A 24,743-nucleotide genomic window follows, 5' to 3' on the forward strand; every position below is an offset into this window, starting at 1 on the left:
AGCCACTCACCTTGAGCTCCAGTAAAGGGAGGGTGGTGCAAACTTGAGTCCCCTGAGAAGAGTCTGCAGTGGGAAGCAATGGGGAGAGAACAGGGGGAGTGGGGGCCAGGATCCCTGAGTGAGGTCATCCCCCAATATCATAGCAGACATTTTACTTGAAAAGAGCAAGCCCCTCCCAGGGGAATCAGCCTGGGAAAAGAATTTACCCCACTTCCTGGGATATTGCTCATTCCACCTTGTATTTTAACCCCGGCTGTGGAGACAGCAACATAGGCAGACTCAAGGGGTGACAAAGACTGGATTTGGGGTGTGGCAATGAATAAGTAGCTATTAATAATAATCTTAAGTGTAAATGGATTAAACACTAATCAAAAGACATAGTGTAGCTAAAAAAATAAGAAAATGTGAGCACCTATATATATGCTGTCAACAAGAGACCTGCCTCAGAACAAAAGATTTACACAAGCTGAAAGTGAAGGGATGAAAAAAACTATACCATGCAAATAGAGACCAAAAATGGGGTAGCAATACTTATATCTGACAAAATAAATTTTAAAATGAAGGCTATAACAAGAGGCAAATAAGGTCACTACATAATACTAAAAGGATGGACCCAACTAGAAAATATAAACATTGTAAACATATAAATATCCAAAAAAGGAGCCCCTAAATATATAAAGAAAATGTTAGTGAATTTTTTAAAAATATAGTTCATTGATTATGCTATTACAGTTGTCCTATTCCCCCCCTTCACTCCCTTCCACCCTGCACACCCTCTCCCACCAACATTTCCCTTTAGTTCATGTCCATGTGTCATACTTACAAGTACTTTAGCTTCTACATTTCCCATACTATTCTTGCCCTCCCCTTATCTATTTTCTACCTACCATCTATGCTACTTATTCTCTGTACCTTTTTCCCCTCTCTCCTCCTCCCACTCCCCTATTAATAACCCTCTATGTGATCTCCATTTCTGTGGTTCTGTTCCTGTTCTATTGTTTGCTTAGTTTGTTTTTTTGTTTTTGTTTTAGGTGTGGTTGTTAATAATTGTGAAATTGCTGTCATTTTACTGTACATGTTTTTTATCTCTTTTTTCTTAAATAAGTCCCTTTAACATTTCATGTAATAAGGGCTTGGTGGTGATGAACTCCTTGAACTTGACCTTATCTGAGAAGCATTTTATCTGCCCTTCCATTCTAAATGAAAGCTTTGCTGGTTAGCCTAATCTTGGATGTAGGTCCTTGTCTTTCATGACTTTGAATACTTTTTTCCAGCCCCTTCTTGCCTGTAAGGTCTCTTTTGAGAAATCAGCTGACAGTCTGATGGGAACTCCCTTGTAGGTTACTGTCTCCTTATCTCTTGCTGCTTCTAGGATTCTCTCCTTCATTTTAATCTTGGGTAATGTAATTATGATGTGCCATGGTGTGTTCCTCCTTGGGTCCAACTTCTTTGGGACTCTCTGAGCTTCCTGGACTTCCTGGAAGTCCCTTTTCTTTGCCAGATTGAAGAAGTTCTCCTTTATTATTTGTTCAAATAATTTTATCACTTGTTGCTCTTCTTCTTCTCCTTCTGGTACCCCTATAATTTGGATGTTGGAATGTTTAAAGATGTCCTGGTAGTTCCTAAGCCTCTCCTTATTTTTTTGAATTCTCGTTTCTTTATTCTTTTCTGTTTGGCTGTTTCTTTCTTTTTTCTGGTCCTCTTGATTGATTTGAGTCCCAGTTTCCTTCCCATCACTGTTGGTTCCCTGTACATTTTCCTTTATTTCACTTAGTTTGCCTTCATTTGTTCATCTAATTTGCGATCAAATTCAGCCAATTCTGTGAGCACCCTGATCACTAGAGCTTTGAACTGTGCATCTGATAGTTTGGTTGGCTATGTCTTCATCGCTTAGTTGTACTTTTTTTGGTGCTTTGATCTGTTCTTTTGTTTGGGCCATTTTTTTTTGTCTTGATGCACCTATTACACTCTTATTATATAGTGAGGGGTGGAGCCTTAAGTGTTCACCAGAGTGAGGCAACTGACACGGCTGTGTTGTGATGCTGTATATGGGGCAGGGGTCTGAGAGGGAACACTGCTGCTTGCTCCACTCTCAGCTGGCTTTCAGTCACTTCTCCCACTACCAACAAGCAAACTGAGCTCTTCTGGTGCTGATTCCCATGTGGGTGGGCCTGTGTACATTCTAGGATCCAGTGGGTCTCTCCAATGAACTCTCCTGTGAGGCTGGGGGTCTTTCCCAAAATCTCAACCCCCACAGGTATTTTCAACCTGTATTTTGAGGCTTTATTTCTCTGTGCTGGGACCCTGGGTTGTGCAGTCTGTCTTATTCCCCAGTTTAAACTGGTTTATCTGCTCACAAATGTGGAACCTCCTGGTCCGCTAGATGCTTTGTGTGCCGTGCCCATCCACAATCCGCCACCTGGCTTGGTCTGCCCGCTGCTGCCTGTGCACCTGGGGTCTTCCAGGCACCATTTTGCCAGAAGTCCTCTCCACCCAGCTGCCCGACTCTGCCCCTCCTACCAGTCTGGATGAATGTTTCTTCTTTAACTTCTTGGTTGTTGGACTTCCATATAGTTCAATTTTCTGTCAGTACTGTTTTTTTTCTGTTTCTAAATTCTTGTTGTCCTTCTTTTGGTTGTGCAAGGAAGCACAGTGTGTCTACCTACACCTCCATCTTGGCCGGAAGTCCATCTAGGTGGACTTTAAGGAAGAGATAGATAGCAATACAGTCATTGTGGGGGATTTTAACACCCACTGTCACCAATGGATATATCTTTCAGACAGAAAATCAACAAGGAAATAACATCCTTATACAACACACTAGATTGAGTAGATTTAATTCATATTTACAGAACATTTCAATCCAAAGCAGCAGAATATACATTCATCCAAGTGCACAAGGATCATTTCCAAAGGTAGACCGCATATTGGGACACAAAGTAAGTCTTAAAAAATTCGAAAATATTAAAATTGTATCAACCATTTTCTTAGATTATACTGGCATGAAACTAGAAATCAACTTCAGTAAAAAAAATTCAAAAANAAGAGATAGATAGCAATACAGTCATTGTGGGGGATTTTAACACCCACTGTCACCAATGGATATATCTTTCAGACAGAAAATCAACAAGGAAATAACATCCTTATACAACACACTAGATTGAGTAGATTTAATTCATATTTACAGAACATTTCAATCCAAAGCAGCAGAATATACATTCATCCAAGTGCACATGGATCATTTCCAAAGGTAGACCGCATATTGGGACACAAAGTAAGTCTTAAAAAATTCAAAAATATTAAAATTGTATCAACCATTTTCTTAGATTTATACTGGCATGAAACTAGAAATCAACATCAGTAAAAAAAATTCAAAAACATTCAAATACATGGAGGCTAAATAGCATGTTATTAAATAATGAATGTGTTATTAATGAAATCTAGGATAAAATAAAACCTACCTGGAAACAAATGAAATTGAACACATAACAACCCCAAATCTATGGGACACAGCAAGAAAGTCCTGAGAGGGAATTTTATAGCATTACAGACCTACTTCAAAAAGAAAGAAAAATCTCAAATAAACAATCTAACTATATACCAGAAAGAAAAAAAGCAAGCCTAGACTAAGCAGAAGGAAGTAAAAAGACAGGATAAGAGTGGAAATAAATGACAAACACACTAAAAATAAAAAAATCAATAAAATCAGAAGCTGTTTTTTTTAAAAGATAAACAAGATTGAGGACCTTTAACCAGACTCATCAAGAAAAAAGGAGAGCAGTTCCAAATAAACAGAATCAGAAATGAAAGAGGAGAAGTAATGACTGATATAATAGAAATACAAAAAAATTATAAGAACATACTATAAATAACTATATATCAGAAATTAGACAACCTTGGTGAAATGAATAAATTTCTAGAAACATACAATCTTCCATAATTGAATTAGAAAAAAGAAAAAAACCTGAACAGACAGATACCAACTAATGAAATTAAAGCAGTAATCAAAAAACACATAGCAAACAAAAGTACTGCACCAGAGGGTTTCACAAGCAAATTTTACCAATCATGCAAAGAAGAACTTACATCTATTTTTCTTAAACTTGTTCAAAAAATTCAAGAGGAAGGAAGACTTCTAAACTTTATTTAGAAGGCCAATATTGTCCTAATTCAAAAACCAGATGAAGACATAACAAATAAAAAAATTATAGGCCAATATCCTTGATGAACATGGATATTAATATCTTCAACAAAATATTAGCAAACTGGATCCAGCAATACATTAAAACTATCATATACTATGATGAAGTATTTATTCTGGGGATGTAAGGTTGGTACAATATTCACAAATCAATAAATGTGGTATACCACATAAAATGAAAGATAAAAATCACATGATCATGTCACTAGTTTTGGAAAATTTTTTTGATATAATCCAGCTTATGATAAAAGCTCCCGGCAAACTGGGAGTAGATGGATTATACCTCAACACAATAAAGGCCATATAAAAAAAACTCACCACCAATATCATACTCAATAGGCAGAAACTACAAGTGTTTCCCTTAAGATCAGTAACAAGACAGGAATGTCTGCCTTCAACAGTCCTGTTCAACATTGTACTGGAATTACTAGCCACAGTGATCAGACAAAAAGAAGAAATAAAAGCATCCAAATTAGAAAGGAGGAAGTCAAACTGTCATTTACAGAGATGACCTGATTTTGTACATAGAAAACCCTATAGACTACACTGAAACATTGCTAGACCTAATTAATGAATTTGGCAAATTAGCAGGATACAAAATCAATACTCAGAAATTGATGGCATTTTTATAGACTAAAAATGAACTATCAAAAAGAGAAATTAAGAAACAATACCATTTACTACTGCAACAAAATAAAATAAGGTACCTAGAAATAAATTTAACCAAGGAAGTAAATGATTTATACTCAGAAAACTATAGGACACTAAAGAAAGAAATTGAGAAAGACACAAATAAATGAAAGCATACACCATGTTTATGGAATGGAAGAATTAACATCATTAAACTGTCCATACTACCCAAAGCAATCTATAGATTCAATGCAATTCCTATTAAAATACCAAAGGCATATTTCAAGTTCTAGAACAAATATTTTGAGAATTTATATGGAACCAAAAAGACCATGAATTGTCTCAGTAATCTTAATAAAGAAGAACAAAGTTGAAGGTCTCACAATATCTGATATAAAATTTACTATAAGACCACTGTAATCAAAATAGCCTGGTACTGGCATATGAACAGGCATATAGAACAGGGAAACAGAAGAAAGATCTCAGTAGTAAACCCATGCATATGGTTAATTAATATTTGACAAAAGAGGCAAGGATATACAATGGCCTGTAAAGACAGTCTCTTCAATAAATGGTATTGGTAAAACTGAACTGGTACATGACCCCCCCCCCCCAAATAAAACTAGATCACCAACTTATACCATACACCAGAATAAACTCAAAATGGATAAAAGACTTAAATGTAAGTTGTGATACCATAAAAATCTTAGAGGAAATTATGGGAGTAAAATTTCAGATACTTGGCATAGCAATATTTTTGCTGATACAGATCCTCAGGCAGAAAAAAAACCAAATGGAATATATATATACAAATGAGAGTATGTCAAATTAAAAAAGCTTCTGTACAACTAAAGAAACCATCATCAAAATGAAAATGAAATTTACTGTATGGGAGAACATATTTGCCAATGATACATCTGATAAGGGTTTTCCAAAATATGTAAAGACCTTTTATGACTCATTACCATGAAGACAAATAATCCAGTTTAAAAATGGGCAAAGGACCTGAGCAGACACTTCCTTAAGGAGGACATACAAATAGCCCATTGACATAAGAAAAATGCTCAACATCACTAATCACCAGAGAGCTAAAAATTAAAACCACAATGAGATACCACCTCACACCTGCCTAAATGGTTATTATCAATAAATCAACAAACAACAAGTGTTGGTGAGGTTGTGGAGAAAAGAGAACCCTAGTGTACTGTTAAAGGGAATGCAGATTGGTTCAGCCACTGTGGAAAACAGTATGGAATTTCCTCAGAAAATTAAAAATGGAACTGCCTTTTGACCCAGCAATTCCACTACTGGGATTATACCCTAAGAATCCTGAAACACCAATCCAAAAGAACCTATGCACCCCAATGTTCATAGCAGCACAATTTACAATAGCTAAGTGCTGGAAGCAACCTAAGTGCTCATCAGTAAATGAATGGATCAAAAACTGTGGTATATTACACGATAGAATGCTACACAGCAGAAAGAAAGAAGGAGCATTCTTTAGAAAAACTCCTTTCATAGAAGGAGCTCCTACCCTTTGTGACGGCATGGATGGAACTGGAGAGCATTATTCTAAGTGAAATAAGCCAGGCGATGAGGAACAAATACCATATGATCTCACCTTTAACTGGAACCTAATCCACAAAACAAACAAGCAAGCAAAATATAACCAGAAACACTGAAATTAAGAACAATCTAACAGTAACCAGAGGGGAGGTAGGAGGGGGTAATTGGGGGAAAAGGGTGAAGGGTTTATAGGAACAAGTATAAAGGAGTCATAGGAAAAGCCAAGGTGGATGAAGTCACTGGAGGGAGGTGGGGGTGGCTGGGGCAGAAAGGACAGGTGGGGGGAAGGGCAGCACACTGTACCTGAACAATAAAATAAAATAAAAAAGAGGTATGGCTTTGAGAAATGCAATGTGATTTACCCGAAGTACCATTGTTGTGTGGAATATCAAAATGACAATATAGATTAAAGAAACACTTACATAAAGATAGCATTAAAAATAGATTTACCCATTTTTGCAATTGTCACAGGCTACCATTTTTGTCAAATTGTCCACTGTATTCATACTTCAGGTTTAGAGCAATCATCTTCCAGCTAATTGGAAGGTCTCTTACTGAATTTTTGACTCCCCTTTCCTCTGAGAAATTGTCTATTTTGTGTCTATAGCAACCCTCTGGCTAAACATATGGCTCACTAATCAAGTATGTTTGAGCACGTCTCGTGTCCCTAGTTCTTTCTTAAGTGCTGTGAGGAATTAAAAACAAAATGGATTCACTTTGTCCTTGGTATTACTGCTTTTTCTGAATAAGTCTGACTAGAGTGTGAGGATCTTGAGAATGAGAACTGTGTCTCACTTGACTCATATCACAATGTACTCAGTAAATAGTGTTGAATGAAGATATAGATAATTCATAGATAATTTATTTGTAGGGATGGACTGTAAACAGACATCACCCTGAGATTTCTAGGACTCCTTGAAAAGTCAGTTCAGTTGGTGATAGGTCATAGTTTCACCTGTGACTGACAGTCAGCTTTTCTCCAGGGAAATGTAGTGCCAGAAACTGCCACTGTACTTTTGACCAAGTCAGTGACATCAGAACGAGAACAGTGCAGCTACGCTTCCTCAGAATTTCCTCAGTTCAGCAGGGCCACTCACCTGATCTGAAGCCAAGTCAGCATGGGGGTCGTCCCTCCTCCAAACACCCAGACTGTGAAGAACACAAGCAGCAAGGTGGTAGTGAACATCATCTGTTTGGGCTGAGATTCTGTGTCCCGAATAGCTAAGGCAAATGCGATGGCTCCTCGCAGACCTTTGAGGGAAAACCAAAGAGAGGGAGACGGGGGTGGGGGCGTGGGGGGTGGTGGAGAGAGAGAGAGAGAGAGAGAGAGAGGAAATAAACATCTTCATAAACCTTACCCTCTCATTTAATTAAATTTACCTATTTATCTTTAAAATTTGCTAACAAACACAATTAGGGTTTTTTTAGGTTAAACTTTTTATTTTAACATAATGGTAGATTCACAGGCAGTTGTAAGAAATAACAGAGACTTGCTTCATGCTCTTTCTCCCCAGTGACAACACCTTGCAGACTCTCAATATCGCATCCAGGATTTTAACTCTGATACAGGAAAGATCCAGTATATTCCCTTCAGCACAAAGACCCCTCGGGTCATCCTTTTAAAACCATGTCTATTCCCTCCTTCATACACCCTCTTCCAAACTCCCTCTTTCTTTAAAAATATTTTTTGAAGATATTATTTATTTTTAGACAGAGGGGAAGTGAGGGAGAAAGAGAGGGAGAGAAGCATCAATGTGTGGTTGCCTTTCCCATGCCCCCTACTGGGGACCTGGTCTGCAACCCAGGCATGTGCCCTGACTGGGAATCGAACTGGTAACCCTTGGGTTTTCAGGCTGGTGCTCAATCCACTGAAACACATTAGCCAGGGCCAAACTCCCTCTTTAACTTCCAGCAAACCAGTGATCAATTTTTTATTTCTATAATGTTGCCATTTCAAGACTGTTATATAGATGAAATTGGAATTGACATTTTTTCACCCAGCAAAATTCTCTGAATATTCATCCAGGTTGCCGAATATATCAACAGTTTGTTCCTTTTTATTACTGAGGGTATTCCATGGTATGGAAGTATCAGTTTGTCTAACCATCCACCTATTGAAGGGCATCTAGGTTGTTTCCAGTTTTGGGCTATTACAAATAAGGGTGGAGCATGGGTAAATATAAAATTTTCACTTTTCTGAGATAAATTCCCAAAACTGCACAAAAACCTATGGCATTTGTATATTTTTAATAGAAATTACCAAACTGTTTTCCAGAGTGGCTGTACCATTGCACATTCCCTCCGGCAATATATGCCGTTCAGTTTCTCTGTGTCCTCACCACCATTCAGTGTTGTCACTACTTGTTTTCTAAATTTTAGTCACTCTGGTAGGTGTGTGTACGGTAATAGCTTATTGTGGTTTTCCTTTGTGCTTTCCTAATGACTAATGATGTTGAACATTTTTTAAAAGATTGTATTTATTTATTTTTAGAGAGAGGGTCAAGGAAAAAGAAAGAGAGGGAGAAAGACATCGATGTGTGGTTTCCTCTCACGCACTACCCACTGGGGACCTGGCCTGCAACCCAGGCACATGCCCTGACTGGGAATCAAACAGGCTACCCTTTGGTTTGTAGGCCAGTGCTCAATCCACTGAGCTACACCAGCCAGGGCCAATGCTGAACATTTAAAAATGAGCTTTTGTTATCTTTTTACCCTCTTGGGTGAAATGTCTCTTCACATCTTTACTTCATTCTGTAATTGGATTGTTGTATTTTTTGATTGTTAAATTTTGAGAATTCTTTAAATATTCTAGATATATTCCTTTGATGTACATATAGCTTGTAAATATTTCCTCCCACTTTGTAGCTTTTTATTGATGAACCCTAATTTGTTAATGTGTTTAAAATCAAGTCTAAGAACTTTTGCTTAGGTCTAGGTACCAAAGTTTTTCCCCTATGTTTTCAAATTTTTTTTTCCAAAAAGGTGTGCAGCTTCAAATATTACATTTAAGTCCATGATCATTTTAAATTAACTTTTCTATAAGGGTGCGGTTCATTTTTTCACCTATGGATATTTAATTGCTCCATTGAATAGCTTCTGCACCTCTGTCAAAAAATCAGTTGGGTGTATTTGTGCGGCTCCTTTTTCAAGTTCTCTGTTCTGTTCCATCGGTTTGTGTGCCTGTCCTTCTAATAGTACACTGTCTTGTTGCTGTAGACACACAATAGGCATTGAATAGAGTGACACTTATATTTTATTTTAAAAATTATTTTAACTATCCTATTTCTTTTGCCTTTCCATATGTTTAGAATAATGATGTCTACATCTAAAAACAATCTTTCTAGGCACATTTGTTTTTAAAAAGTCAAATGTGTCAGATGACAATTAAAGAAAAAGACTTATGGACCTGTGAAACATTGATGAAGTATTCTAGCCTGAGTGAATACTTTCACAAAATCTGAACTAACCTATTAAAACCTGCTTTTTTCCTGTTTTATTTTTCTTCTTTAACAACAATATGCTAATTAAACTTTTATGCCAAAATTTCAAAGTGTGGTAACATTCATGGAAACAGACATGTAGACTCTAAAGAAAAGTAAATAAAAACACATATAGCAAAGTGAAATATCAAAATGAAAAGTCTCTCCTGGGTAACATGAGAACTGTAAGACCTTTATGAGCCTTGTTATATCAGGTAATAGGACACACAAACATTTTTGATGACAGCAAGTATAAGTCAAAGACATAGTGATTGGGTTATTTTTACAGAAATGTTTAAATCACATATGTAAAATTTTAGTGGTCTGCTTTTATAATATTTACTGTATCATCTAGATTTCTAAATTTCTAAATCTTTATTCATTTACTTAAAAAAATTAGAAACTGGACACATAGTGGAAGGTAGAAAACTGTAACTAGCCTGGTTTTTGTCCCTGGGATGCCGACTTAGAATTAATGCTCCTTTGTCATCTCTGTGCTGAGGTGATATAAGAGACAAGTGGCATGACATGAGATCCAGAGGACTAAACTAGAGACATTTAATATATTTTGCCTGAAACAAGAAGGCCTCAGAAAGAGAGAGCAACATGCACATCAATTATAAAATACCTTCAAGGAAGAAAAGTAATGGAGGGAGGAAATTATTCTAAATCTCCCTGTAGACAAGATAATGGCCTGAAGATAAGGAAGATAACATTTGAAGTAGATATTAATAAAAAAGTTCTTACACATCAGAAATTCTGAACACTGGAGATGGCTGCACTCGAGAAGAAAAGTCCCCCACAGGAGATGCTCATGTATTCAGACCCAGCTGAAGACAGGAGAGGGGAATATTAATAACCCGTGATACTGGGGAACAGTTTAATAATGTTCTGTTTGGGAAATACAAATGGTGTCATTAGGGAATGAAAACTCAGGAAAAAAGTCTTACCGTAGACTTCTGTATCTGAGAAGAGACTTTATAGGTCTAGGTAAAGATCCTAGCAGTGTTTAATCACAGTGCAAGCCTGGAGATTGATGGTGATCTTCCTGTTTTCTCTTTTCCTCAAGCTCAGATTGCTAGAATGGCCATAAAGGATCATTACCCCAAATTAGTTGGTGAGTATGAGAAGTATTGTGTTAAGAGTCTAATTATTTATTGAATATTTATAAGTGTGTTTGTATACTTTGGATTTTCATGAGAAGGAAAAGAATAGAGATTAGAATAATAGTTAAAACTTATCATAACATGTTTATTGTAAACTATTTAATCTTGGATATCAAGGACAAGAAAAAACACTATCATTTATCTTCCTAAGTATATTTAATAATGTATTTCTATTATATTAAACTGGCATAACTATGTTCTTATGCCTAAATTATCTATACATCAGTAGTTATTGGTTTAAAATATACTCAAATGACACCTGTTATTCTGACTTCTAATATATATATATCATATTATATATATATATTTCTCTATATTTGTAGGATGCAATGAAGAGGTCTGTAAAAAAAAGAACAAGTTCAGTCACCGCCTTGTACTGGTGACAGGTTGAGAACTATTGCTAATTAGGTCCAAACTCCAAGATGTTGACAAGAGGCTGCCTTCTCCATATAATGACCAACTAAAAAACCCACAGAAACAGAGTTTTTCAGAAGAAGGGACCATCAGTCTGGAGCCCTGGTCACACGTAGCACATGGAACGTGCACTAGAGTGAGATTCTAAGTGCACAGAGTAGAGCTCATTTAGAACTCCAGATAAGAACTATTGGCTTTTCCCCACTCATCTTTTTTGATTTCAAAGTTAGTTATCACACATTTGGAGAGTGGGCAATTGTCAAATCAATGGCTATTCATTGTTTCATTCCGCACATGTGTATCTTAGGTAGCCATAACAAAATACCATAGGCTATGTAGTTTCAATAACTGAGATTTATTGCTCAGTTTTGGAGGCTAGGATGACCAAGAGCAGGGTGCCAGCATGGTCAGGTTCTGGTGAAAGCTCTCCTCCTGGCTGGCAGAAGGCCGTATTCTTGCTGTGCGAGAGTGAGCTCTGCAGTGTCTCTTCTTATAAAGGCAACAATCCTATCATAGGGGCTCCACTCTCAAAAGCTGCCAAACGCCCCACCTCCAAATATGATCACTTGGGGATTAGGGCTTCCACGTACAGATTTGGGGGGGACACGACTCTGTCTATAGCAGTAGGTTTTGATTACTAGGTATGAAGAGGTTTTGTGCCCACTTAAGCCTATCTCCTTACCAGAGGGCTTTAGGACTAAAATAAGTTACTTAGGCAACCATAGAAATACCACAAATGAAAAATGACTCTTTGCTTGGTTTCTTTTAGCAAATCATTGTTTCCAAAGACCCCACAGCATTTTGTTTAGAAACCCAGGAAATTCAGAACTCATTGTCAGACTTGTATTTTGTTTCATTTTATGGGTACCTTGGCCCTTTGATCTTATCTTTCTTTTTTTCCTTGTTTTCTTTACTTTTGATAAACTATTGCATTTCATTTTAGATGGGCTTACTTTTCAGAGATTTGACATATTTCACATAGTTAGTTGGACAATTAGCATCACCTTGGGGGAACAAAAGAATTACCTGCAGTTAAATGTGGTTTCATTTAAAGTTGGCCTCTAAGGGATCCTTATGTAAATTATGTTGATGTTCTACTCATAACAATAGAAGAGTATCAAAGTATATGAACCAATGAAGCTTCCTAGCAAGAACCCCTGCTGCATTTTCCTGTTTATCTTTAAAGAGCAAAAGTGAGACAATATGCTACACATTTGCAAGTGTGTTCTGAATGGTGAATGTCAGAAACAGTTACATTTAAATCAAAGCAATGCAAATTATTTTTACTGAAGGTGCAAAGCAACAGTTAAAAACTAAATAGTTATTGAGCACTCACTTCGTGCTGTTCAGTAGACGAAATGGAATGGGGGGAGGTGGGGATGAAAATTGGGGAATGATGACCTCTATTTTGGACTCCATGGTCCTATAAATATGACTCTCTTAACTGGTAAATTGTGATAAGGTGCATTAGAGGTGTGGAGTCTGCTTTGTGTATTTAGTCTAATGAAGAAAGATAAAGGGGCCGAATCATGACCATTGCTGACAAATGTGCAAAGTTTAAAGTACTGAAATCGTTGGTGGGTTAAAGAGGTCCTCGCACCACGATTCATGGAGAAGACCAAGAGCTGTAAGTGGGGAGGAGGAGGAGTGGACTGATGAAAGAAGGTAAAAGGATTAGTCAAAGAACGTAGGACATTGACAGCTATAAGGGAACTAATTATGGAAGCGGAGGGTGGGGTGAGGGTGGGGGGTGGGGTGGGCTTGGTAGAGGGAGATGAAAGGGGAAAAAGTGGGACAACTGTATTATCATAAACAATCAAAAATAAAGAAGAGGTCTTTGCATACATGATTTTCTATACCTGAATTATTTTCTCTTACCCAAATTTTCTCTAGCTGTTTCTTCGACAACCCTCACCTAAACTTCGCCTAATTTCAACAGTTCTTCAGAGCTCAGCTGAGCCACTGATTTCTCTATGAAGCTGAATGGTGTGCAGAGTGGTGGAGGTCCCGAAAACAGCACAGTGTATCTCCCACGACCCTTGATTGGAGGAAAGGGAAGTAGGTGATAAGGTGTTTAAGATACTTTGGATAACAATGGCAAGTTGATAGCTGTGCCTTTCCTGAAGGGAGGAGGGCTGCTGCCCAGGGTGAAAGGCTTATGTGACTTTAAGAGTCAGGCTTAGTGACTCCTGACACAGCCAGAAGAGGCAGATGCCCACTGTGGATGCCCCTGTGTCACTGGGAACTCTTGCCCTGACTAAAGGTGGCAGCTGAAATAAGGTAAAAGATACTGGGGAACTGGCAAAAATGGTGGACACTAATGCATTATAGGAGTAGCTGGATATGAGGTCATGCAGGAAGTTCTGGGCTGAGCCTTTAAATGAGGGTAGGCTGAAAGACAAGGGGGTCTACCACAAGGTCTGGTTGTAAGGAGGGAGCCATGTGGTTTGGAGTAAGAGTGAGCCTTGAGGTCTGGAGTAAGAGAAAGGAGGCCCGCTGGGAAGCCTGCCTGGAAAAGACGGCAACTGGTTCTTACCAGAAGTGATGCATGTTATTACTGGGTCAAAAGCAGCTGTTCCTGCCCCAGTTTCTCTTTCTCATTCCACCATCACGATGAGTCCCTACAGTGGTTCTAGCAGTGGTTCTCACACTTTTTCGACATTAGAATTACCAGGAGGACTTGTTAAACCTCTGATTGAGTGGGTCTGGGTGGGGCCTGAAAATCTGCATTTCTAGCAAGTTCCCAGGTGGTGCTGATATTCCTGGGGCAGGCTAGCAAAAAGCTAGAAAAATTATTTGGCAGGTGGAATGGGGAAACTGAGACAGAGAGCTAAACAAACTGCCTGAGCAATTTATACACATTCCAGACCATGCTGGAACAGACATGCCTTGATCTTGGACCCTCCTTGGTGACATTCTGATCAGAGAACGACCTTTAGGTTCATTTTGATGCATCAGCACACAAAGTACCCACCTGGAAAGCTGATGAAAATTCTATTGAGATCCTGCCTGCTAGACCTCCCCTAAAATTTCTGCTTTTAGAAAAACAGATAAAATCTTTTGTGACAAAGGCCTCAAGGCATACTGTCTCTCTAGAGCATGCCCACAATGTCTTTCTTCAGGTGTGTATTTTTGCTTTCTTTCTCCTAAGTTCTAAGGGTCCCTGCGAGACTTGCCACCAGGGGAGCAGTGGGCAGCAGCAGCTTGTCCTGGGCTAAGCTGTCCCCAAGGGCCCTTATTTTGCCTCTATAACTTGTGTCTGGAGTCCACGTTGCCCAGCTGGCTCACTTCTGCCTCTGTGACTTTCTCTCTAAAAAGCCAAGGCAGCTCTCTGAGCAGCCTGCTAGAATCTTCCTTTCAAGTATAGTTTCTCTTTGCATGCTAAATAAACTTTCCCTTGTGCTAGAGTTCTTGGCTGTGACATCTTTCTTTGCCAAAGTCAAGAACTGAGAGCTGACATTGCTGGTAACATTTTTGGTCCAGAGATGACACTTTCAGAACCCTTGGCTTAGGGAATTATGATGCTACAGAGTGGAAGGAGCTGATGATATCTGAAGCAGTACCTGGAGATGAGGCATTTTGCCTCTGACTCCCACATTGATATCATCCCTGGCCTTTGAGCATTTACTTCTGTGGCTCAATCACTGACTACTGGGAGTTTGTGTGTCCCAGCAGTTTAGTCTAGCCTGAGACTCTCTACATTTCTCTCCTTACATGTCCCTATAGTATTACAGAGTATTTTTTAAAAGATGGAAATGGAAACTCCATAGAAAATGGAGTTGGGAGGAATGGAATTGTCAAGGTTACATAGTAAATGGTATGATTGGTTATTGAACTTGAGTTTTATCCCTGCTATTGAATATGTAACTCATAACAGTGATAGAAAAGTCATGGTTATCTTAAGAATTTGAGTTTTTAGGAAGGATGTGAAGAAGAAAATTTTCTTCTCTTTTTAGGCAGAAGACCAAGCTGAGGGAATATTTTGAAACAGATGCTTTGTTTTTTCAATCCTCATCCAAAGATATGTTTTTGTTGATTTTAGAGAGAGTAGAAGGGAAGAGAGAGACAGAAACATTAATGTGAGAAACACCAATTGTTGCCCTAGTACATGCCTCGACTGTGGATCAAACCCACATCCCAGGTATGTGCCCTGACTGAGAATAAAACCTGCAACCTTTCTGTGTATGGAATGATGCTCCAACCAACTGAGCCACCTAGGTAGGGCTGACATAGATGTTTTGCCTTTTGCTCCCCAACCACAACTCTCTCCCCTTCCGTCTCTCCCCTTCGTTTCCACCCCTCTCTCTGTTTCCCCCATATCACTGACATTATGTTGCCCCTCAACCTACCCCCAGCCCAGGCCACCTTAATCTAAATAAACTTTCACTCTCTAGAGGTGTTTCACTCTCTAGTCAAAACTCCCATTTTCTCATGCAGCCAAAGTGAACTTCCTGCCAGGAAGAAAATAATTGAAAACAATTGGAAAGCAAAAATCTAGTGAAGGATAGCACAGGATCCTTGGACATGTATTAAAATATTTGTTAACATGCATGCTTTTATATTTATTTGTAGACATTAAAACAGCTCCAGGAAAGTCTGGTGACATTTTTCAGGCACTGAGGAAGTAGGTGGTGAATGGGACCAAGGATCCTAGAAAGGGAAGGCAAGGCTGTCATTCACAGGCAGGACACCTGTCTTAGTATCTCCTTCTGTACTGGTGCAGAACCAGGGCCTCTAAAAGTTCTTGGTGCTTCGGAAAGAGGCTTCCAGGGAGGGTCAGTGTGAGTTCCAGTGGTGGGACCTGTCTGTGAAGGACTTGTTTGCACAAAGAGCACTTGAACCTCCCTAATATATCAGAGTTAATGCCAAAAACTTCTAAATTACTTAGTGATAGTGTGGAGATTTAGTACGAGGCATTTTTAAATGTAAAATTGCTTTTTGCTTGTTTGTGTTTATCACTTACTTGAGTCAATCTTATTGACTTATTTTTGAACTCTAGCCACAGGGCAGAGTTAGAGGGGTCTGTACCTGGCATAAACAGTCTAATTTTTTTCAACTTGGTTTGCATGTATGGATCGTTTTCTAAAGTTATGTTTACATAGTGCCAAAACAAGCAATTAGTAAGCAAATAGAGGCAGAAAATGAAAAAACAAATCACACAGTCCATTTGTTTGCCTCAGTGGACAGACAAGTTAATTTGGTTTGACACATCAATCAGAAAACTGTGATGCTGTGAATGTCCTGAAAAACCAAAACCAAATGTTGTGAAGTTCCTGAATTAAATGATAGAATCATTTATTTTCCTGTATTTTTCTAGGACCTTCTCTTTGAAACACAGGGAGAGTTGACAAGCTTTTGCATTGTTTCCTCTCACTACCCAGCATCACCCGGGGAATGGTGAGCACTCACCGGTTCCAGTCTCTCACCATGTGGGATGGCAAGGTGCACAAGGTCTTGCCACTTCCTCACACTCAGTAAATGTCTAAGTAGACAGTGACATTTTGCACATGTCAATTTGTCCCAGAGCAGGCTATAAGATATCCTCCTCACAAAAACTGGTACTTTGAGTTACCACATTTTGATTCATGTATTAGTGTCATGATTAAGTCACTGCTGACACTGTAGGTAGACTATCAACGACTGTTCTTAAAAGGAAGGAAGGAAGAGCCATGCGTCTCACCTTGCACAGGTACATCACTAGCACTTAGCATTGGCCTCGGGCTATGTCCTCAGCAGTGATTTGACAGTTTGATCACCAACCTTCTTTGTAATGAAAACCTGTCTATGATAGGTTTCCCGAAGAGTGTTTGTGAGTTTGTATGAATCATGTCTCTGTGAAGCATTAACGACTTATCTCATTTGTTACAGTTAAAGAAAATGATGGAAACTCATATTTGTTGAGTGTTTCTTAGGAGGCTGGCCCTGTGCCAGACAATTTGTATATACGAGGTCTAGCTGAAAAAAGTCCAGCCACTGTTAATACAATGAGAACAGTTTGTTGTGACATCGATGTAACCTGGCAGCCAAGGAGAGTGGACTGGAATGCACATGCATGAACAATGAAGACTTCACTGTACTAGTCAGTGGTGGTGGTAGACACTGTTTAGTGAGTATGTGTATGTTTGGCTGTCACATTCAAAATGACTGAGTGAGAAGAGCAATGAAACTGCATCAGACTTAGTGTTAAGCTTGAACATTCCTCTGTGGAAGCTATTCAGATGATTCAGAAGGCCATAGCTATGGGCAACTGGTGATTGGCAGCTTCATCACAACAATGTGCATGCTCGTGCATCACATCTTGTGTAGAGCTTTTTGGTAAAATATCAAATCGCCCAGGTGATTTAGCCCTTTGTAGCTCATATTTGGCACCCTGGAACTTCTGGATTTTCCCTAAACTAAAATCACCTTTGAAAAGGAAGAGATTTAAGACCATCAATGAAATTCAGAAAAATACGACGGAGCAGCTGACCCAGAAAACTGTGTGAGGTCCCAAGGTGCCTACTTTGAAGGGGACTGAAGTGTCATTGTCCTATGTACATTGTTTCTTGTATCTTCTTCAAAAACATCTCTATTTTTCATATTCCATGGCTGGATATCTTTCAAACAGACCTGGTATTTTCCAGTCTGGTTTCCAGTGCTGACCATCTAAGGTAAGTATTATTATCCCCACTTTTTAACTCCCTGTAGCTGGGCCTGCTTCAAAGCCTGAGCCCACCACACTGCACCAAAACAGTAGTTCCTACTTAGAAAATATTGTGCTTGCCAAATAGCAGAGTCGAACTTGCTGCTTAAAAAGGCAAGAGCTAGTAATTTTCATTGTCAATTTATTTTGGAGCTACGTGAAGAATGATAATGTTTTGACCTAATAATAGGACAAAGCAGCTCCATGAGGCTGGCCACAGTTCTCAGCTAGTTCTTAGATGTTCTGAATTTATCACAATCACATACACTTGGTATTTGAAACTGTGAGGGCTGAATGCAATATGCAATTCCTATGGGCCAACTATGCTTGTCTACTTTGTCACAGCAGTGCTGCCTGTGGTGATTCATCAGTCAAGATGACTTTTTCTGGGACTGCTTGACACACCATTTAAAACATTTTCATGGCTCATTTCCAGCATTAGCTGGATAGCCCTGTTCCATGTGAAGCCCTCAGAACACCTCCATTTGGCCACTTTGCTCACTAATGCCTGCCCTAAGCCACAGTGGGTGCCATGTGAGAGTGACTGGGGCTTGGTGGAAGTTCATCTGTCATGGCAAAAAAATTCTGGGCATGTGCCAATTAACTGGTTAGTGGCCTTATACGAGTTGGGAAGAGGTAGTGACTTAATTAATTACATGGGCTATGTCCGGAGCAGGAAGCACATATAGCACACAATGGTGGGAGACACTAGACTCTGGGGGAGGGACTGCAGAGGAGGGCCTGGTGCGGAATACAGCACGGTGGAGTCTTCCAGGCTGCCTCTCGCTGCAAGCATGAGCAAAAGAAGACAAAAGTAAAGTCCTGTTGCTTAGATGGCTCAGAATCTTGGATCACTCTTGTATGTACGTGTACAAATACCTTTTTCTTAAGATGAAGTTAGATGTAGCCTGATTCTTGATTCAAATCACCTGGCTCATGTAAAAGTTCCTGGATTTTAAGTGAGATCTCAGGTTTTTAACTGGAAAACAAACACATTCTCTCAATACAAAGCAAACAAAGATTTAAAAATGTATTCTGGGATCCTAATGCAATGTTTGAGAATGTGTTAACAACTTTTACTATTATCAACACTCAGGGAAGGAGTTTTTAGCCAGAAGTGAGCATGGGGAACATATGATTTCTTTCCTTTTAAAAACAAAAAGTTTTATTTGTTGATAATCTGTTCTTAAAATTATTATTGCTTCAGTGACATTTTAGTGAAATGTGCAATTTTAGTTGGATAGACAATGTTGTAGTTTGTTCATTCATTTGCCTAGTCATCAACCAGGTGTTTGTGGCAGGCTATTTGTTCTTGACCATTCCTGTCCTATTGGCCCTGGGAACTCTCAGGTTCAGAATTGGCAGCAGCTCAGGTCAGGCTCATTGGCAACTCTCAGATCAGGCTTGCCTGGTTCCATGGCTCAGCAATAAATAATTTTAAGGACAGAGGTCAACAAACAAAATCTTTTGTTTTTTAAAAATTATAGTGTGCTGGCTATTGAGGTAAAGAGTGGACCAAATGAATAAGCAATGGCCTCACAAAGGTCTAGAGGGGCATATAGGCAGGCAGACCAAAAATCATGGTAGAATGTGGTGGGTAGTAGGAGGGGAGAAGTATTGGGTCTATATAAACAGATGAGAGGGACCAGTCCAGACTTGAGGACTTACCAGACTTTCTATAGAAAGTGATGTCTAAGCTGAATCTAAAGAATGAAAGGAATTAACTAAATAAAAGGGTGAAGATGGGTGGTATGGAAAGGGTTATGGGCAGAGAAAGAACCTAAGTGTTATGGGTTATGGGAGGAAAGAACTCAGCATGCTCAAGGAACTGGAGGAAATTTTAAAAACTGGCTAAACATTTCTATGTTGATCAGATGGCAAATGAAAGAATAAGAGGTGAAGACTGGCATCCAGGAGTGAGGCACGAGAAATGAGTTTAAAGACAGAAGCTCAGAACGGATGCCACAAATTATGATTATGTTCTGGGATGTGTTTCTGAAACTTTCAAGTGCACATGAATTTCCTGGGGAGCTCATTAGAAGGCAGATTTGGATTCAGTATTTCTAAGAAGCTCCCTAGGGATGCCAAAGCTGGTGGACCACACTTTTGGGCATCAAGAGAACACATGAAAGTGTCCCTTTTTAGTGGTGTCTGGTCATTGCTGTGAGACAGCCTTGCTGGCTTACTAAAGCTCCACCAGCTCGAGGGGTCAGACATAGACTGTGAGACTGCCTAGGCACTGTGGAAACAATGGCATTGGCTCTTCAGCTCCATGAATTCTGTGTATCCTTTGTTCTTGGTTGAATTGATAGGTGAGCTGGGTAAAGTCACTATGGGTCACATCTCCACTTGGCTATGACCATGGCCTGATTGATGGCTCACCAAAAAGACCCTGAAAAAGTCTCTACACACTGACAGTTGTGTTAAGCTGTCCTTCTGTAGACCACTGGTGTCCCCCAATTGAATAATAATGGTGGTCTTTCACCACTGAGGGGGAAATGATTCATAGTGAAAATGTTTTCTTAATTTAGTTTCTCTTGCATGTCTTTTGCTTAATCTGTTGGTGCTGGCAGCTCTTTGTCGATGTGTGCTGGGTGACAACCAAATGGCCAACAGACAACATGAGCAGCAAGTCTGGAGACCTGGTGCTGTATGAGCTCATGGATGAGGTTTCATATTACTCTTGTCCATTGCGGTCACATTTTCCTTGTAAAAACCCTTCCTACTTTATATGATAGGACACATTAGGGTTTCAATGTCTCTTCAAGGTGTAAAAGAAATGCACCCATTGGAGGAGCATGTTCTCTGATACAATGACAGGATCCTCCCACCTGCCTGGGTGCTTCTGTGCCTGTCTTGTGCCCAGGTCAGCACAGCAGCTCTGGGCAGAGGTTCTGTAGCCCCATAGGCCACAGTGTCTGAGTCACAGTGGTTGCAGGAAGGCTGTCAGGGCTCAATTGGGCTTGACATTTCCTCTCCTTTCAGCAACTCCTGTTTCTTATTTAGCTTTAAATTAAATTAAAATTGTAGCACATGGATTTGAATTAAAACAAAGGTTTAATCTTTGTACTAGGCACCACATCAATAGGAAAGCTAATATGTGCGAAGCTCATCCTCCTTTAATTTAAACCACATAGCTCTGCCTTTTGGGTTTCAAAGGAGCTGAGAGCTTGGGCAAGGCAGTGCACTCCTGGCATTAGCTAGGGCTGTGCCTAGGAGCAATGGGAACAGTTTCAAGGAAAGCTCAACATCCTCTTAAGTCCTTGTGTTGGCATCATGTGGCACAGCAGAGCAGTTTCAAACTCCTGGCCTTGAATCTAAAGAAGCTCTTAAAAATGTTTCAGGGTAATATTCCCCACATGACTTTGACTGCAACCTAGCTACCAAAAACAGAATTTGCATTAACAGCTTCTCAAGACAGCAAAGACAGAGGCAACTACTCCTGACCTTGACACCATTGCTCATTTTCCATTTCCAAGGCTTTGTGTGGGTGCAAATTACAACACGAATTAGGTAGGGTCTTATCTAAGTGAGAAATTCAATCTGAGCCATGACAGTTGCTTCGCTCAGTTTAATTCACTCTAGAGGCAAAAGGTAGAGGTGGGGTAGAGGGTGGTGGTGGTGGCAGTGGGAACATCATGAACAATGTTGAGCTTTACTCAAAAACATTGCTGTCCCCGAGCCATCCACAGAGCTCCAGGCCCCACTCACTGCCAGGAGGTGAGTAACAAGCAGCTGGATTCCTGCATAATTTTCATCTTCAGGTTTATCCAGATTTGGAGACTGGTATGATCAGGTTTTGTGGGGCCTGAGACACTTACACATTTTGGGGGCATTATTAAAGAAAAACAATGTAAAAATATCTTTTACAAAAACTTCCTATACCATGGTACACAGCGCTAGGGCCCTAAGATCCTCCCAGGATCTTGGAAGAAGCCTGTGTAAACAAGGGAGGCTGGAACTGAAGCTTTGTTAACTTTACAAACGCATCTTCTGCTGGGAAGGAATGGCCAGCTCTTCTGCCCACTGCCAAAGGACACACATTTGGTGGGGACAAAGCCAATGGAAAAGGGACTATCAAATGGTAGGTGTAATTAACTGAGACAGAAAGTTCCAGGTCTTCGCTGACTGGCCTTTGAATCACCTGTGGTGTGCCCTCCTAGGAACCGAGCATGGGCTGAAGCTAAGTTCTCTCTGTCAGGCACAAGCCTATTGAGGCAAAGGCCCATGTTTTCATCTTTGTTCACCAAATGCCTACCCAAGAAGTAGTGCCAATGAAGGTCAGCTGAACAAATAGCTGGATGACTGTGAATGATTAAGTGTGTAAATAAATTCACGCTGTCATTTGGGATGGAGCATCACTATCTAACTTCTCCAAAGGACTGTCAAAGTGCTTGGAGCTATGGACAGAAAGGTTCCATCTAAATTTGTTCGTGAAGCATGGACAACTAGATTCCACCACAGGACTTCTAAAGTCACCCTTCTAATTGGATAATCGAGACCACTCCAAGCGTAATTAAGAATATTAGACTATATTATAAGACAAACATTCTTTAAGAGTTGGGCTTTTTCTTTTAGTTTCAGCAGGGGGTGTTCTCACACACCCAGAACACAATAGATGGTGTGTTATTTGATCTGCTTCTTTACCTCCTCCTCTGGTTTGGTCACCTTAAGTTGACCTTTTGCATTCTTTATATCCTGGCAAATACATTTAAAACTCTAGGTCTTAAATGAGGTGTAGTATATCAGAGTTCATGGCAAAAATCAAAGCTGAGTCTGGAGCATTCTTTTTTGAGGAAATGCATTGCCCTGCATGTGCTGAACTCTCACTTTTACTTCCTACATTCTGATGGGGGTCAGCGGGTGCAGTGTAAAACCAGAATCAATGACTAGAGTGGATTTCACCCATGTGTTTGGCTTGTTTTGAATTAGATGAGGGTTAAGTTTGCATGAGGAATATGTTAGGCATGCTGGGATTGGCCTGGGTTAGGAAGGACATGGTTTTGATTTAACTTTTGTTCTCATGACCTTGAGGGTAAATCTAAAGTGGTGTCAAGTAGATGAGAGGCTCTTAATTCAAAGCCAAGAGGCTTTGGTTCAAGTCTCAATTTCATCTCTAATTGGTCTTGAGATTGTCAGCAAGATACCCAATATTCTCCCTTGCCCCCTTAATCTGCAAAAGAGACCAATATGCCTCTACTATGTTGCCCTGGCTAGGAGTCTCAAACATTGCTCACCTTTCTGAGAAAGGTCTCACAAAGGTGTAGAGTGACTTGTGAGTTGAGCATCTCTGATTCCTTTACATAACCATATAACATTGCGCTCTTCTCATTTTAAAGGTAAAAAAGATGACAGTTTTTAGCGGAAAATTCAATGTTCTTTCCATAATATGAGGAAATATCATCAATATTATTAACTTGTAATAGAAACAGCACTACAAATACACTAGAAATACAAAGCACTAGAAATACAAAGTATCCCAATCTCTTTGTTGTTCAGAAGCATTTCAAAGTGAAAGGTGTACAAAACAACATACCAGTCAAATACATAAACACAGCTCATTTTGGACCAAGAGGACACTGGCCCTTGAGGTTAAACTGCTAAATTGCTAACAATGTGTGCTTCAGTGAATGGCAGAAGATATGGGTGCTCAGGGTGGAAGATAAAGGGTGTCATTCTCTGGACATTATAGTCATATGCATATAGCTGTCTTGAAATATTGGCATGATGTTTTTTTTTTAAGACAGAAATAGCTGGCTGGCATTCCAATGAATCAAACCAAGAATGTCGATCCCATTAATGGGATGGCTATCCTTTTCTTTCCAGAGGGTGGAGATGCTTCAGAATAGGGCCAGGGAGTAAATATTTTAGGTTTTGTGGACCACGTAGTTCCTGGCGCAATAACTCAACACTGACTTTGTAGTGTAAAAACAACCACAAACATTTGTTTTTAAAAAACGGGTCCAGCTCTGTTTCAAACTTATTTACAAAATCAGTATAGACTAGATTTGGTTCAAAGGCCATAGTTTGCTGACTCCTGCTTTAGAATATCAGAAAGACACCACCAAATTCTGGGCTTCCTCACATCCCCGGATCCCACACACTGTATTGCTGGCCTCAGTTTTTAATGCAGCCCCACTTCTGTGGCTAAACAAACACAGGTGCCAAACCCTGGAGAAACCATCAAGCCAGGTAGCCATTTGGGCGGACATTTCATGTCCCAACATAGCTATCTAAAATCCTACACTCATCAAAACATTCTTTGTAAAACAAAGTATTGTTTAAAATACAATATCCAACTTTAAAAAATAAGCCAGTATTCTCCAGAACACAGCTACTTACTGATATTTTGATGGTAAAGAAGGAAAAGTACTATATTCTGCCATGTATAATGTATGCTTTTTGGCCAATTTTTTGAGGAGAAAATAAGGAAGCACATTATACATGGAAGTGCATTATATGTAAGAAAATGAGGTACTTTCCAGTTCCTAGAAATGGTTTGCAAAAAATGCAATCCAGTGCTTATTTATAAGTGATCAAATTTGCCTTTTGATTTCCTATAATATAAGTCATTGTTCATTGTTCATTGTAAGCCAGAGTTCATT

At 39.4% G+C, this 24,743-nt stretch overlaps 1 protein-coding gene across 2 annotated transcripts in view; it reads right to left on the reverse strand.

Moving 5' to 3' along the window:
- Positions 1-24,743, reverse strand: part of SLC9A9 (solute carrier family 9 member A9) — a 529,481-nt gene that overhangs the window by 186,038 nt on the left and 318,700 nt on the right. For both annotated transcript variants that reach the window (XM_037040394.1, XM_037040405.1), the window contains exon 12: positions 7,495-7,648. In XM_037040394.1, the coding sequence (XP_036896289.1) occupies positions 7,495-7,648 (154 nt within the window). The remainder of the gene's footprint in view (positions 1-7,494; positions 7,649-24,743) is intronic.

Source organism: Sturnira hondurensis, unplaced genomic scaffold, assembly GCF_014824575.4.
Source record: "Sturnira hondurensis isolate 20B ecotype Veracruz unplaced genomic scaffold, ASM1482457v3 Scaffold0000396, whole genome shotgun sequence".
NCBI lineage: Eukaryota > Metazoa > Chordata > Mammalia > Chiroptera > Phyllostomidae > Sturnira > Sturnira hondurensis.